Genomic DNA, 15,285 nt, shown 5'->3' on the forward strand with positions numbered 1-15,285 from the left:
GTCTGTGTTTGTGTAGTGTGTCTGTGTGTGTGCCTGTGTGTCTGTTTGTGTAGTGTGTCTGGTGTGTGTGTTTGTGTGATGTGTGTGTGGTGTGTGTGTTTGTGTGGTCTGTTTGTGTCTGTGTTTGTGTGGTGTGTGGTGTGTGTGGTGTGTGTGTCTGTTTGTGTGGTGTGTGTGTCTGTGTGGTGTGTGGTGTATGTGTCTGTGTTTGTGTGGTGTGTGTGTTTGGTGTGTGTGTCTGTGTGGTGTGTGTCTGTGGTGTGTGGTGTGTGTGTCTGTGGTGTGTGATGTGTGTGATGTGTGTGTCTGTGTTTGCGTGGTGTGTATCTTTTTGTGTGGTGTGTCTGTCTTTGTGTGGTGTGTGTGGTGTGCGTCTGTGTGTGTGTCTGTGTGTCTGGTGTGTGTGGTATGTTGTGTGTTTGTGTGGTATGTGTTTGTGTGATGTGTGTGTGGTGTGTGGTCTGTGTTGTCTGTGTTTGTGTGATGTGTGGTCTGTGTGTGTCTGTGTTTGATGTGTGTTGTGTGTGGTGTGTGTGTCTATGTTTGGGGTGTGTGTGTGTGTGTGTGTGTGTGTGTGCGCGTGCAGGAAGCATCATCACTCCCAGGTGGTTCTGCGTTTCACTCTCACACCTCGCGGCAGGCGATATTCTCTCAGGACCCGTCAGTCTGCTTTTATCATGAACTCAGTTGTTTTTTCCCCTGGGTCCCACCCGGCTATGCTCAGGGCTGACTCCTAGCTCTGTGCTCAGGAATCCCTCCTAGCGGTGCTCGGGGGACCCTAGGGGATGCCGGGGATCGAACCCGGGTCGGCTGCGTTGCAGGATGGATTCCCTCTTCCCTCTCGATCCAGAGCCCCCCCCCCCCCCCGCTCTGATCAGCCAATCCCTGGCGACCCCCGAGCCTTTGCTGAGCGCTTGTCTGAACTTCCGGCTTTCCTTGGTGACAGAGTGTGACAACCCAAGGGGGAGGCGGGTGCTCGTGAGTGTGTGTGTGTGTTTGTGAGTGTGTGTGTGTGAGTGTGTGTGTTTGTGAGTGTGTGTGTGTGTGTGCATTTTCATCCATGGTGCCCGGCTCGTGGCTGTTCCCTTCACACAGGTGGGGGTGGGGGGGTCCGTGTGCAAGACCTCCGGCTAGGGGCCATGCCCGGGGCGGGACTCAGGGCCCTCCTGGGGGCAGCCTGTGTTTTGGTTTTGTTTTATTGAGACCCTGCGGCAGTGGTCACACAGCAGGTAGCACCAGCCGCAGCCGAGAACCTCAGGGCCATTCCGGCTGGAAATCCTTCCTCAGGAGCCGGTAGAGGGAGCTTAGTGCGGGGTCGGAGCACAGCGGGGAGGGCGTTGGCCTGGCATGCGACCAACCCGGGTTCTATCCCTGGCATCCCATAGGGTCCCCCCGAGCACCGCCAGGAATGATCCCTGAGCACTGTGCCAGGAGTCAGCCCTGAGCATCGCCGGGTGGGACCCAAAAAGCCAAAACAAAAAAAAAAGGGAGCGACGAGGGTGGGGGGAGCAGTGAGGTTTGGCGTGTAGAGACTCTTTAGGGAAAATGGAAACTGCCACGTGGCTGGTCCAGCTGTTCCACCGCGGGGCATTTGCTCCAGTGGCACCGAGATGCTCATCCAAGTGGGTGTTGGTGCCCTCGGGTCCACGGCAGTGTCAGGGAAACCCCCCAAAAGGCCCCGGGCAAGACTGCGCCTTAGGACGGACAGAACCGTGCCCGGTGGGTCCCCGGCGGTCTCCGTCCTCCCGGGGGCTGTGAGGGACCACCAAGCACCGGCGAGCACCAACCAACGAGACCGTCTCCCCAACAGCCACAGCCTCGGCGGGGCGGGGGGAGGGACAGCCTGGAGCTTTGGGGATGGGGACCCCCACAGAGGAGCGAGGCCGCCCCCCTCCCCCATGGATGTCCCTCGCACTGAGTAAATCTGTGAAAAAGGGGGCTGGAGCGATAGCACAGCGGGGAGGGCGTTTGTCTTGCACACGGCCGACCCGGGTTCGATCCCTGGCATCCCCTAGGGTCCCCTGAGCACCGCCAGGAGTGATTCCTGAGTGCAGAGCCAGGAGTCAGCCCTGAGCATCTCCGGGTGGGACCCAAAAAGAAAAAAAAAACATACAAACAAACAAAAAAAGAAATGAGATAGATCAGGGTCTGTGCTAGTGGGGAGGGCGTTTGCCTTGCACACGGCCGACCCGGGTTCGATTCCTGGCATCCCATAGGGTCCCCTGAGCACTGCCAGGAGTAATTCCTGAGTGCAGAGCCAGGAGTCAGCCTTGAGCATCGCCGGGTGGGACCCAAAAAGGAAAAAAAACACAAAAAATCTGTGAAAACGGTCATATTAGGGATGCAGTCGGTGCCCTGCCTCCCCTCAGAGCCCCGTGGCTGGGCTGGTCACGTGACCCTGATGGGGCGTTGGGAGAGGAAGTGGGTTTTGGGGAGGGGGGCTGCAGGAAGTGGGTCCTGGTCGGTGCCCAGGGGAGGGCGTGGGATGAGTCAGCTGACCTCCTGGACACCCCGGGCGCCCGCTGTCTCCCCCCACCCACCCCCGTCGCTGGAGAGAAGCAGGACCCCCCACCCCGACCTCTGGGGGCAAAGGGGCCGTCAGATCGTCGGGGAAGGGTGGGTGGGCGCCTGCAGGGTCCGGCCGTCCGTGCTGGACGTGGTTCCGGCTCCCCAGAAGCCGGCAGCCCCGGTCGTGGGAGGCTCGTGGCTCAGGGGCCCTGCGGGGAACGGGGAGATCATTCCACATTTCGATGTGTGTGAAATTGGTGGCTGCGTGAAAGCCGTTGCCTGAGCCGGGGTGCGTTCCCCCCGCTGCCGGTGGGGTCCAGCGGGGACTGGAGCGAGCCGAGTGTCTCTTGCCGGGGGAAGCCCCCCTACCCCCCGTCAGGAGCTGGGGGCTGGGGGGCTCGGGGGAGGAGGTGGGTGCTCCCGGAAGGGGGAATGTCAGCTTGGACTGGTGTTGGGCTGGGCAGGGAGCACTCTCATAATGCAGGGAGCACTCCCGGAACCCGCCCAACTGCCGGGCTCCGTCCAGACCCCCTGAGCCAGTCCCGGGCCACGGAGAACCTAGGGTGGCACCAGCAGCCCAGGGGGTAGAAGGGGTAGGACGGCGGGGAGGGCATTTGCCTGGCACACGCCAACCCGGGTTCTATCCCCGGCATCATCCCATAGGGTCCCCCGAGTACCACCAGGAGTGATTCCTGAGCACAGACGCAGGAGTCAGCCCTGAGCACAGAGCCAGGAGTGATTCCTGAGCACAGAGCCAGGAGTCAGCCCTGAGCACAGAGCCAGGAGTCAGCCCTGAGCACAGAGTCAGGAGTCAGCCCTGAGCACAGAGCCGGGAGTCAGCCCTGAGCACAGAGCCAGGAGTCAGCCCTGAGCATCACTAGCCCCCTCCAAAATAGAAATGAGATAGATCAGGGGCTGAGAGACAGCACAGCGGGGAGGGAGGGCGTTGGCCTTGCACGCGGCTGACCCGGGTTCGATCCCCGGCATCCCCTAGAGTCCCCTGAGCACCACCAGGAGAGATTCCCGAGTGCAGAGCTGGAGTAACCCTCCGGGTGTGACCTGACGCCTCCCCTGTCTCTAAAGAGCTAGCCCCTCCCCCAAGGGGGAGGGGGGGGCTGGAGGGGCTGGGGGTGGGGGGGCGGCAGGCGGGGACCCCACCGAGGTGGTTGGTGCCAGTCCCTGGGGGCTCCCCCTTTCCAGAGGGGAAAAAACTCACCCACTGTCGGCCTGGAGTGGGCAGGCAGCGCCCCCTAGGGGTGTGCGGGGGGCTGCTGGGGGCTGCAGGGGCGTACGTGGACCCCCTCGGACGGCCCGGCGGGGGGCGGGGGCTAGAGATCTGGGGCTTCCCCTCGTCTCCCGCATCAGGGCCCCGGGGCACCCCCGTAACCTGGCCCTGGGCGCTGGGCGCGGCCGAGTGGACAGAGCCTCTGAGGGTGGCGCTGCCGCCCCCACACCCCCATTCTGGGTCCCGCGCGGCGCCCCCTGCTGGCGGCCGGCCGGTGGTGCAGGATATTAACGTGTTCTCTTGTCTCCCTTGTGCCCCTGACCCGTCCCCCCTGCGCTGCCCTGTGCCCCATTGTCGCCCCCCGCCCCCTGCCCTGTCCCCTGTCCCCCCGTCCCCCTGCCCCCCTGCCCTGTCCCCCTGTCCTGTCCCCCTGTCCTGTCCCCCTGCCCTGTCCCCCTGCCCTGTCCCCCTGCCCTGTCCCCCTGTCCCCTTGTCCCCTGTCCTGTCCCCCTCCCCTGTCCCCCTGCCCTGTGCCTCTGCCCTGTCCCCCTGCCCTGTCACCCTTACCTGTCCCCCTCCCCTGCCCCCCTGCCCTGTCACCCTGTCCCCTTGTCCCATCCCCCTGTCCTGACCCGTCCCCCTGTCCCCTTGTCCCCCTGTCCTGTCCCCCTGCCCTGTGCCCCTGCCCTGACCCCTGTCCCCCATCCCGTCCCCCTGTCCCCCTGCCCTGTCCCTCTGTCCCCTTGTCCCATCCCCCTGCCCTGACCCCTGTCCCCTGTCCTGTCCCCCGTCCCCCTGTCCCGTCCCCCTGCCCCGTCCCCCTGCCCCGTGCCCCTGACCCCGCCCCCCGCCCACCCGTCTCTCCTCTGCAGAGCGATGCCCCGCGGTGGTCCCCGACATGCGCGGACTGAGCCCCTGCCCCGCGGCGGACAGCCCTGAGCCAGGGGTCGCGAGCCCCCGGCCCGCGCTGAGCCCGGCGCACGCGGAGGCCGAAGGCGCGCTCAGCCCTGACGTGATGCGGCGCCGGCGCGGGGGCCTCGTGGAGCAGCGCGACGTGGTCCGCGCGCACCAGGCGCACAAGCTGCAGAGCACCCCGCAGGCGCGCCGGCGCGAGTGGGAGTGAGTAGGGGCCCTCCGCGACCTCCCCGCGACCCCCACCGCGGGACCCCCCACCGGGACCGCCCCCCGCGACCCCCGCCCACGCGGGACCCCCCGCAGGCGCGCCGGCGCGAGTGGGAGTGAGTAGGGTCCCCCGCGACCTTGGCCCCCGCGACCCCCGCCCCCGCCGGGACCCCCCGCGACCCCTCCCGCCGGGACCCCCGCCCCTGCTGGGACCACCCCCCCGCCGAGAACCCCGCCCCCCGCGACCCCCGCCCCCGCGGGACCCCCCACCCCCGCCGGGACCCCCGGCAGGCGCGCGGGCGCGAGTGGGAGTGAGTAGGGGCCCCCCCCCGCCACCCCCGCCGGGACCCCCCCCCCCGCGACCCCCGTCCCCGCCAGGACCCCCGCAGGCGCGCCGGCGCGAGTGGGAGTGAGTAGGGCCCCCCACCCCCCCCGCGACCCCCGCTCCCGTGGGACACCCCTCCCTCCCCGCCGGGACCCCCGGACAGACAGACTCCCCGGACCCGCGCCAGCCCCCGGCCCCCGGGCGACCCCGACCCCCGCCGGGATTCCGGGCAGACCCCCACCCCCGACCCCCGGGCCCAGACCCCCACCCTGCCTAGCCAGACCTGGCCAAGCACCCGCCCCGACCCCGGACAGACCCCCTAGACCCCCCCGGACCAGGGCAGACACCCTCCCCCCACCTGAAGACCTGGGACAGACCCCACCCGGACCCTGGACAGACCCCTTAGACCCCCCACCCCCCCACCAAGGCAGACACTCTCCCCCCCCCCTACAGACCCGGGGAAGACCCTGCCTGGACCCGGGACAGAGCTGGACAGACTCACTGGACCCTGGGCCCAGTACCCGCCCCAGCCCCTGGGCTGACCCCAGACCCCTGACCACCGGCCCAGCACCCACCCCGACCCCGACCCCAGACCCAGCACCCGCCATGGACATGCCCACCCTGCCTCTGGACGGACCCCAGCCCTGCCCCCTGCACACTCGCCCCCCCCCACCTGCAGGACTCCCAGACCCAGCACCCACCCCTGCCCACCCCCCACCGACCTGCCAGACCTCCACCCCTGAGCCCCACACACCCGCCTGCAGGCCCAGGGGCAGGCCGGACTCCCCCCCAAAAACCAGCACACCCTCCCGCCAGCCCCCCACACCACCACCCTGCAGGACCCCGGGACTCGGCACCCGCCCCCCGCACCCCCCCCACCCCTGCCCAGTGGACAGAAGGGAACAGACCCTGCTCCTCGCCCCCACCTGCCTGCCATTTCTCCCGTGGTTGAATTGAGGGGACGGCGCACTCGGCCACCAGAGAGGGGCACTGAGTGTGTCTGCCCTGTCCGAGGGCATGGCACTTCCGGCACCACCGAGGGGGACCCCGTGTTCCCATCACGGGAATCCCGGCACGGAACAGGCGTGTCTTCACTTGTTTCTTTTTGGGTCCCACCCGGCGGTGCTCGGGGCTGACTCCCGGCTCTGTGCTCAGGAATCACTCCTGGCGGTGCTGGGGGGACCCTAGGGGATGCCGGGGATCGAACCCGGGTCGGCCGCGTGCCAGGCAAACGCCCCTCCCCGCTGTGCTCTCGCTCCAGCCCCTTTTCTTTTGGCTTTTTGGGTCCCACCCAGCAATGCTCAGGGCTGACTCCCGGCTCTGTGCTCAGGAATCACTCCTGGTGGTGCTTGGGGGACCCTAGGGGACACGGGATGAAACCCGTGTCGGCCGTGTGCCAGGCAAGCACCCTCCCCCACTGCACCTGTCATACATATACACACATGCACAGACACACACGTGCACACATGCATGCACGTACACATGCATTTTTTTTCTTTTGCCTTTTTGGGTCCCACCCGGCGATGCTCAGGGCTGACTCCCGGCTCTGTGCTCAGGGATCACTCCTGGCAGTGCTCGGGGGACCCTAGGGGATGCCGGGGATTGAACCCGGGTCTGCCGCGTGCCAGGCCGACGCCCTCCCCACTGTGCTGTCGCTCCGGGTCCGGAATATGCGTTTTCAGTGCAAGCCCCCCCCCCATTTTCATACCTGCGCCCCCACTAGGCTGGCCCTGAGACCCGCCTGCCCCTCCCCCACCTCCGTGATGTCACTGGCCCTCGCTACTAGGGAGTGTGGGAGGCAGTGGCCAGAGGCTCGGGCACCTCCCTGGCCTGCGTCGGGGGTCCCTGCGTGGTGCCCGCGAGGGGGGCGGGCAGGAGCCTGACCTGGGGGGTGTCGGGGACCCGGGCCGGCTCCCCTGGGGCTGTCCCCGGGCTGGCCGTGTCCTCCAGAGCTGCCGCCCGTCACGTCCACGCCGTGTGCCGGGCCGGGGGCAGTGAGCCCACCCCTCACCCCCTCGCCAGGCATTTGCACACCCTAGACTTTCGCCCCTGGCGACCCCTTGGAGGAAGACGGGGCTCACAGCGCCCCCTGGTGTCTGTGCCCGCTGGTCTCGCCCCACTGGCCCTCCAGAGCGTTTTCTCCTGTTTCCTGGCTCCCCCTGGCGGCCGCCTCCCGGTACTGCAGCCGCTCGCAGCTCAGGGTCCGCGGCTTCCCTGAGAAGGGGACACCCGGCGTCCCCCACGTCCAGCGGCCCAGCTGCCCTTCACGGCTGTGCATGAGTCAAGGGGAGTGTCCTTCCTGCGAGTGAAGAGAAGGAATGTAGGACAGACACGGTGCTGTGGGCCCTCCCCACACTCACATACACACACACATACACACCACACACATACTCACACATACTCATGCACACACACCACACACACAAACACACACACTCTCACACACATCACACACATACACACCACACACACGTACATAAACTCACATATACACACATACACACTCACACACATACACACTCATACACATACTCACACACTCACACAGATACTCATGCACTCACACACACATATACTCACACATAATACACACCGTACATATACTCATGCATACTTACACACATATTCACACATATTCATGCACACACTCACACACATACTCACATACTCACACTCGTGCACACATACTCATGCACACACATGCATATACTCATTCACATGGACATGCACTCATATACACATGCATACTCACACATACTCATATACATACTCATCACGCGCACACATACTTTACACACACATACTCATGCACACATGCATGCACACATACTCATCACGCGCACAAATACTTTACACACATACTCATGCACACACACACTCACATTCACACACACTGACACCCCCACACTCATGCACACACACTTATGCACACATTCTCAAACAGGCACACACACACCATACACACACTCTGGCACACACCCTCACACACATGCACATATTCACAGACACACTCATTCACACTCACATAATTATGCACACACATTCACACATATATAAACACTCATGTGCCACACACTCATGCACATAAGCTCTCATCTACACACTCATGCACACTCATTCACACACATACACGCATGCACATACATTCATATTCACATGCATATACACACATGCACACTCATGAAATTCCCCTACACACACTGTCACACACATGCACACGCACATACACTCTTATACACTCACACTTTCTCACACACACTCACATATATTAAAGCACGCACACATGCATACGCATTCTTCTACACACATTTGCACATAAGCACCGAAACTGTCACACTCATACATATACCACACACACACATGCACGTTTAGACACACTCCTAGACACACACGTACTCTCACTCATATGCTCAGATGTGCACTGATACAATCCACACACACACGCAGACGCATAATCCTACCTTTGTACACACGTACACATACACTGATAGGCACTCGTACAGATACACACACACCCTCTCCCTCTCACATACCACCCCCCTACACACAGGGCACCACACACACACACTCACACCCCCCCTTGCACACACATTCTCATGTACGCCTGCACACACACACCAGCACACACTCACACACACACCAGCACACACACTCACACACACCTGCACAAACACACACTCACACCTGCACACACACCAGCACACACCTGCACAAACACACACTCACACACCCGCACGCACACACCAGCACACACACTCACACCCCCCCTTGCACACACGTTCTCACATACGCCTGCACACACACACCTGCACACACACCCTCACACACCAGCACACAACTCACACACACCTGCACAAACACACACACACCCGCACACACGCACCAGCACACACACTCACACCCCCCTTGCACACACGTTCTCACGTATGCCTGCACACTCACACCCGCACACACACACTCACACACCGCACACTTGCTCATCTGAGCTCACGCCCCCGCAGAGCCCTCCGCACAAGCCCTGTTTGCTTCTTGAATCCTTGGGCCCGAGTGGGCCCGAGCAGAGCGAGGCCTGGAAGCCCCTCCCCCCTAAGTCTCTGGGGGTGCGTCCGTCCGCCCGCCAGCTGCCACCTGTCCCTGCGGGCCGCCTGGGCCTCCACCGCTGTCAGCGGCAGGTGAGCTCTGTAGGCAGCTTCTGGCGGCTCCCTCCAGGGCGGCCCCATGAATTAGTGATGGGCCAGCAGGGACCCAAGCCCCAAGCCGCTAATTGTCACTTGGCCCCTGCCGGCCCCGGGGCTAATGAGCATGCTGACAGCCCGGGTTTGATCCCTGGCCAGAGCCCTGCCCAGGGGTGCCCAGGGCCAGCGTGTGGCATCCGGCATGGGGGGGGGGCGCCCCAGGAGCCTTCCTGAGCCGTCTGGACCCACGTGAATTTGGGGAGCTCTGCTATGGGGGTGGGGCAGCAGTGGGCAGGGCAGGCCAGAGCTGTGGGCAGCGGGGAGGGCGCTGGCCTGGCTCCCCACAGGGTCCCCCAGCCCTGCCAGGAGTGACCCTGAGTGCAGAGCCGGGACTCAGCCCGAGCTCTGAGCCCCCCCTCACCCCCCCGCCCCCGCAAATAAAGAGAAGTGGGCGGGGCCGGGCTGGGGGGCGTGTCCAGGCCGTGTGGTGTGGCCGGGCCTGACGCCGGCTGTCCCCAGCTGAGCGGAGTGTCACCCGGCCGGCCTCTGGGCCTCTCTGTGCTCGCTGCATGCCGGGAGTGCCCGGGACCCCCGCCCTGGGCGGCGGCGTGAGGCCGATGGCCCAGGACTCAGCCTGGGGAGGGGGCTGATTTCTGTCCTTTCCCCCCTGAATTTGTCTCCCTCAGACCCCACTTTGCATGGGGGCCGATGCTCGACCCCGCCCTGCACCCCACCCTCTTCCCAGCAGGCCGCGGGGCTTGGCGTGGCCAAGGGCAGGGACTCAGTGCACACCCCTTGTGCTACCCCATTGGCCACCCTGTCCTTCCTCCCTTCACCTGCCTCAGGGCCACTTTGCTTCAAACAGGGCTCCCAGAAGTCCTCTCCCGGGCAGGGCGGGCTCACCCAGCAGGTGGTTTCCAAGGGGGTCCTTGTAGGGGACCCCCCAGGAGGAGGGGGGGACACAGCTGGCTGTGGGAGCAGGGGCTGCCGAGGGCGTTTCACAGGATCCTGGGGGCTGTGAGCATGTGGGGCTGGTGCTTGGGGGCCGGTGCAGGAGGCTGTGCAGGCAGGAGTGGGTGGGACTTCCTATCTGCAGGAGGCTCTGCAGGCAAGAGCGGGAGGGGCTTCCTGTCCTCAGGAGGCTGTGCAGGCAGAAGTGGGCGGGACTTTCCCATCAGGAGGCTGTGCATGCAGGAGTGGGCGGGGTTTCCTTCCTCAGGAGGCTGTGCAGGCAGGAGTGGTGGGACTTCCTATCTGCAGGAGGCTCTGCAGGCAAGAGCGGGAGGGGCTTCCTGTCCTCAGGAGGCTGTGCGGGCAGAAGTGGGCGGGACTTTCAGGAGGCTGTGCATGCAGGAGTGGGCGGTGCTTCCTGTCAGGAGGCTGTGCAGGCAGAAGTGGGCGGGGCTTCCTGTCTGCTTGCATCTTGTGCTTGTGCAGGAAGGGGCGGGGTCCTGCCATTGAGCAGGGTGACCCCAGGTCCTTGGGAGGCAGAGCCGACCTGGGATGCGAGTTGGCGCATTTTAATAGAATTTCTTTCGGGCCTGTAGGTTTGTTCCGTTTCAGTGTCCTTCTCCGACAGTTCTTTTTTTTTTTTTTTATTCAATACTTCTTTATTTTTGTCTTTTTTGCCTTGATCGCCACGGGTATTTTGGGGGGGAGTGGGAGAGTCTCAATCAGAGGCTGTCAGTCAGCTGGTGTTTGAAGCGAGAAATCCCCCGAGAGAAATGGAACCGGGAACAGGCCCAGCCGCCCTCGCCCGCCCCGTTCGGGAGGGGAGAGGAGGGACCCTGAGCGTGGAGACAGGGGTGGGGGGCGGATGTGGCAGTGTCGAGGTCGAGGGAGACGGAACGTGTGAGGGAGACGGGACCACGGAAGGATCTGGGCGGAGGAGCCTTGGGCAGACTCCTGGGCCGGGTTAGCGGAGGGAGGGGCCATGGGGGGGGTGCAAGGGTCCCCGTCGGTCTTGCAGGCACAGAGTTCCATCCCTGGCACGGCCCCACCTCGCCAGGGTGATCCTGACCCTGCAGGTGAGAGAGCCCCAGACCCCGCGCGCCCCGGAGAGGGCCGGAGAAGGGGGAGAAGCAAAGGAAGATGACGTGTGGGGGGGGCGGGGAGCCCCGAACTGCTCTCCTGCCCCCCTCCAGGTGCTCTGCATTGCTGGGGGGGTGAAACCGGGGTGCACTCAGCCGCCCTCTTGGCTAGGGAATGGCTGGCCCCTCACTGGTGTCTAAGACCCTGTGCTCCCGGCACAGTGCTCTCTCTTTGTCCCAAAGGAGATGCCGGCCCATGCACGCCCGGCCGACTTTTAAACCTTGGCCGTGCTCCCGTGGCTTGGGGACGTGTTGCAAAACCGCTAAGTGTGTATTGGGGGGAGGGCGGGGCGCGTTCCTGGGGGGGCGGTGGGCGTCGGCGTCTGTACATCAGGCCCGGCCCTTTGTGCCCGGAGAAGAATGGGGAATAATAAGGATTTACATTTATAGAAGCTTTCTGCCGGGCCAAAGTACTTTCTCGCCCATTATCTCAGCGTGCCCCGGGGGCCCCGGGGCCTTGGGCCGCACCTGGGGACAGGTGGACGTTTTTTCTCCGGGGAAGGTGGCCCCCGGAGTCGGGGCGGCTGTGTGAGCGGAACGGGGGATGGAGCCTTTGTCTGCCGCGTCCAGGGGAGGAGCCGGGGGCTCGCGCGTGTCCCCTCCCTGCCATGAAACCTGACATCAGCCCCGACCCCCGCGCGCTGGCTGCCCCCGGGGGTCCACGCAGCTCTTCAAAGCAAAATCACTGTTACTCACTCCAGTTTCTAAGACACGCGGGGCTGCGGGCGGGCGGGCGGGCGGGCGGAGGTGGACAGCCAGGCTGAAGCGTATCCCGGGAGCTGCCAGTCAGGGGGTGTGTGTGTGTGTGTGTGTGTGTGTGTGTGTGTGTGTGTGTGTGTGTGTGTGTGTGTGTGTGTGTGTGTGTGTGTGTGTGTGTGTGTGTGTGTGTGTGTGTGTGTGTGTGTGTGTGTGTGTGTGTGTGTGTGTGTGTGTGTAGCGTATCCCGAGCTGCCAGTCAGGGTGTGTGTGTGTGTGTGTGTGTGTGTAGCGTATCCCGAGCTGCCAGTCAGGGTGTGTGTGTGTGTGTGTGTGTGTGTGTGTAGCGTATCCCGAGCTGCCAGTCAGGGTGTGTGTGTGTGTGTGTGTGTGTGTGTGTGTATAGCGTATCCCGAGCTGCCAGTCGGGGGTGTGTGTGTGTGTGTGTGTGTGTGTGTGTGTGTGTAGCGTATCCCGGGAGCTGCCAGTCAGGGTGTGTGTGTGTGTGTGGTGTATCCCCGGAGCTGCCAGTCAGGGTGTGTGTGTGTGTGTGTGTGTGTGTGTGTGTGTGTATGTGTGTGCAGGCCCCTCCCCGCTGCCGGAGAGAGACCCAGGCCCCGGGCTGCTCGTTCACTCTCCTCCCTCCCTGCCTGGCATCCGGCCGTGTGCCCCAGTGGTTAGCGTGGCCTCATGTGGCCAAGGACAGTTTTTGTTCGATTGTTTTGTTTGTTTGTTTGTTTTTGCAGTATTCGGGTCCCACCCGGCGATGCTCAGGGCTGACTCCCGGCTCTGCACTCAGGGATCCCTCCTGGCAGTGCTCAGGGGACCCTATGGGATGCCGCCGGGGGTCGAACCCGGCTCAGCCACGTGCAAGGCAAACACCCTCCCCGCTGGGCTATCGCTCCAGCCCCGTTAAAACAATCTTTTTTGTTTTGTTTTGGCGATGCTCGTGGATTCCCCTGGCTCTGCACTCAGGAGTCACTCCTGGCAGTGCTCAGGGACCCATTGGGAGATACCGGGGATCGAACCCGGGTCCGGCCAAATGCCAGCCAAATGCCCTCCCCGCTGGGCTGTTGCTCCAGCACCACTAGGATAGTTTCAGATCATTAAGTTGATGCTTTGTGTGTGTGTGTGCGTGTGCGGCAGGGCGTGGGGAAGAACCTCCCAAGTGATATTCAGGTCGTCTGTGGGGGGGGACCCCTGGGATTTTTTTTTCCAGCTGGGCCGGGGCTGCAGTTCAGTGTGGTGAGCTGAGACTGTGGGGCTGCCTGGACGCAGGGGGGCCTGGGGCCCTCCAGGGTCAGCTGGTCATGGGGGTCTCGGGGCCTCTGGTGACGGGGGTGGGGGCTGGAGGCAGGGTGGCTGCGTCTAGCCCTGGGCTGGCTGTGCTGCTTCCCGGGGTGCATTTCTGTTCCGTGTTGTGCTGGGCGGGGGCGTTTAGGGTCGGGGGGGGCAGGCCCTCGCGCCCGAGTGCTCGTATGTCTGTCTCTGCTGCTCGAACCCGGGGCTGTCGGCATCTCCTTCCTCGCCCCAGACGCAAGGTCTCGCCGGCTCCCTCCGTGGGGGTGTGAGTCCTGGTCCCCACCCCACCATGGGCAGGCTCGGGGTGGGCGGTGGGCTTGGCTGCGGGGGCGCAGGGGTGTGTGGGTGTGGGTGGAGGCAGGTGGTTGTGTTCTGGGTCCCTCGGCCCTGCAGGGCGGGAAAGGAGGCAGCGAAGGTGGCTGCGGGGGGAGGCGTGTGTGTGTGCGTGTGTGCGCATGTGAGTGTGTGTGAGTGCACATGTGTTTGTGCGCAGTGTGTGAGTGTGTGCGCGTGTGTGCATGTATGTGTGTATGTGTGTGCGCGTGTGTGTATGTGTGTGCATTTCGAGTGTGAATGTGTGTTGTGTGGTATGTGTGTTTGTGCGTATGTGTGTGCATTGTGAATGTGTTTGTGTGTGTGCATGTGTGGTGTGTGCTTGTGTGTGCACATGTGTGTGCACGTGTGGTGTATGCATGAGCGTGTGCATGTGTGCACGTGTGTGTGCATGTGTGGTGTGTGCGTGTGCATGCACTGCAGTGACCCTCCCCCGGACCGTGACTTGAGATGCTGAGCTGGGCCGGGCCTGCTCCCGGGACACGGGGTGTGTGTGAGGCCCGGGAAGCTGAGCTGCCCAGCCCCCACCCGGCCTGTCTCGGGCACGGCCTGAGCCTCCGCCAGCCTCCTCACAGGGGAGTGACCGCGCGGACTCCAGTGGTGGCCCTGCTCTGAGCAGGCGACAGCCTTGTGGGCCTGTCCCTGAGTCCCTGCGGGGCCCGCGGCCCCCCTGCGTGTCGGGGCGACCTGGACAGTGATGCCCCCGGAGGCCCCTGCCCGGCGTGGCCAGTGCCCCGCCCCCCGCCTCAGCGTTGGTGTCCTGGCGCCCCGGCTGCAGGGAGCCCAGTGCTCTGGGGCCGGGGAGGGGCCTGGACGGAGAATCACCACCAGAGGCCCCGGGGCCCCCTGGTGCGGTGAGAGAAGGGGGTCCAGGGCGGGGGCTTCCGGGAGGCCCAGGGCCTGGCTGCTGGCCGTGGCGAGTGCCGAGTGCCGGGTGGGGGCCGAGGGCAGCGCCTCAGTGCGCCGGGAGACGAGGGGCAGCAGTGACCGCCTCCTGGGCGAGTGCACCCGGGGAAGAGGCTGCTGGCCACAGGACCCTTCACGTGCGCCCGACTTCCCCGCGTGGGAGATGGTACGAGGGTGGGGTGGGGGGACCGGCGCGGAGGGCGGGGGTGGTTTGGGGACACGGAAGGTGAACGGGGGTCTCGGCGGTGAGGCGGGGCGGGAGGCAGAGCGGCTGAGCGGAGCCCTGAGGATGGGTCCGGGGGGGCCCTGGTGCCCTCCGCCCAGCCCTGTTGCACGCTGGTCCCCGAATCGAGCCCCCTGCCCCGGCTGGCAAGGGCACGAGTGTGGCTGGGCCGGGCCCCGGGTCCTCCGAGCACTCTTGGGGGCCTCATTCCTGCCCCCAAGCCCCCCAGAGCCACGGACCCTCTGGTTTGCACGAGTACCCGGGCAGGCCGCTGCAGTGCAGGGGGGACACGAGACGCCTCTGGGAGTGCGTCCGGAGGGTCTGGGACCTGGAACCCAGGACAGCGCGCGGCCCCCTCCCCTCCCTCCCCTCACCTCCCC

At 64.5% G+C, this 15,285-nt stretch overlaps 1 protein-coding gene across 1 annotated transcript in view; it reads left to right on the forward strand.

The window, feature by feature from the left end:
• Positions 1 to 15,285, forward strand: part of CACNA1E (calcium voltage-gated channel subunit alpha1 E) — a 166,855-nt gene that overhangs the window by 19,996 nt on the left and 131,574 nt on the right. The window contains exon 2 of the mRNA XM_055121224.1: positions 4,606 to 4,852. Within this exon, the coding sequence (XP_054977199.1) occupies positions 4,632 to 4,852 (221 nt within the window). The 5' untranslated portion in view covers positions 4,606 to 4,631. The remainder of the gene's footprint in view (positions 1 to 4,605; positions 4,853 to 15,285) is intronic.

This window comes from Sorex araneus, chromosome X (assembly GCF_027595985.1).
Source record: "Sorex araneus isolate mSorAra2 chromosome X, mSorAra2.pri, whole genome shotgun sequence".
In the NCBI taxonomy this organism is placed as follows: domain Eukaryota; kingdom Metazoa; phylum Chordata; class Mammalia; order Eulipotyphla; family Soricidae; genus Sorex; species Sorex araneus.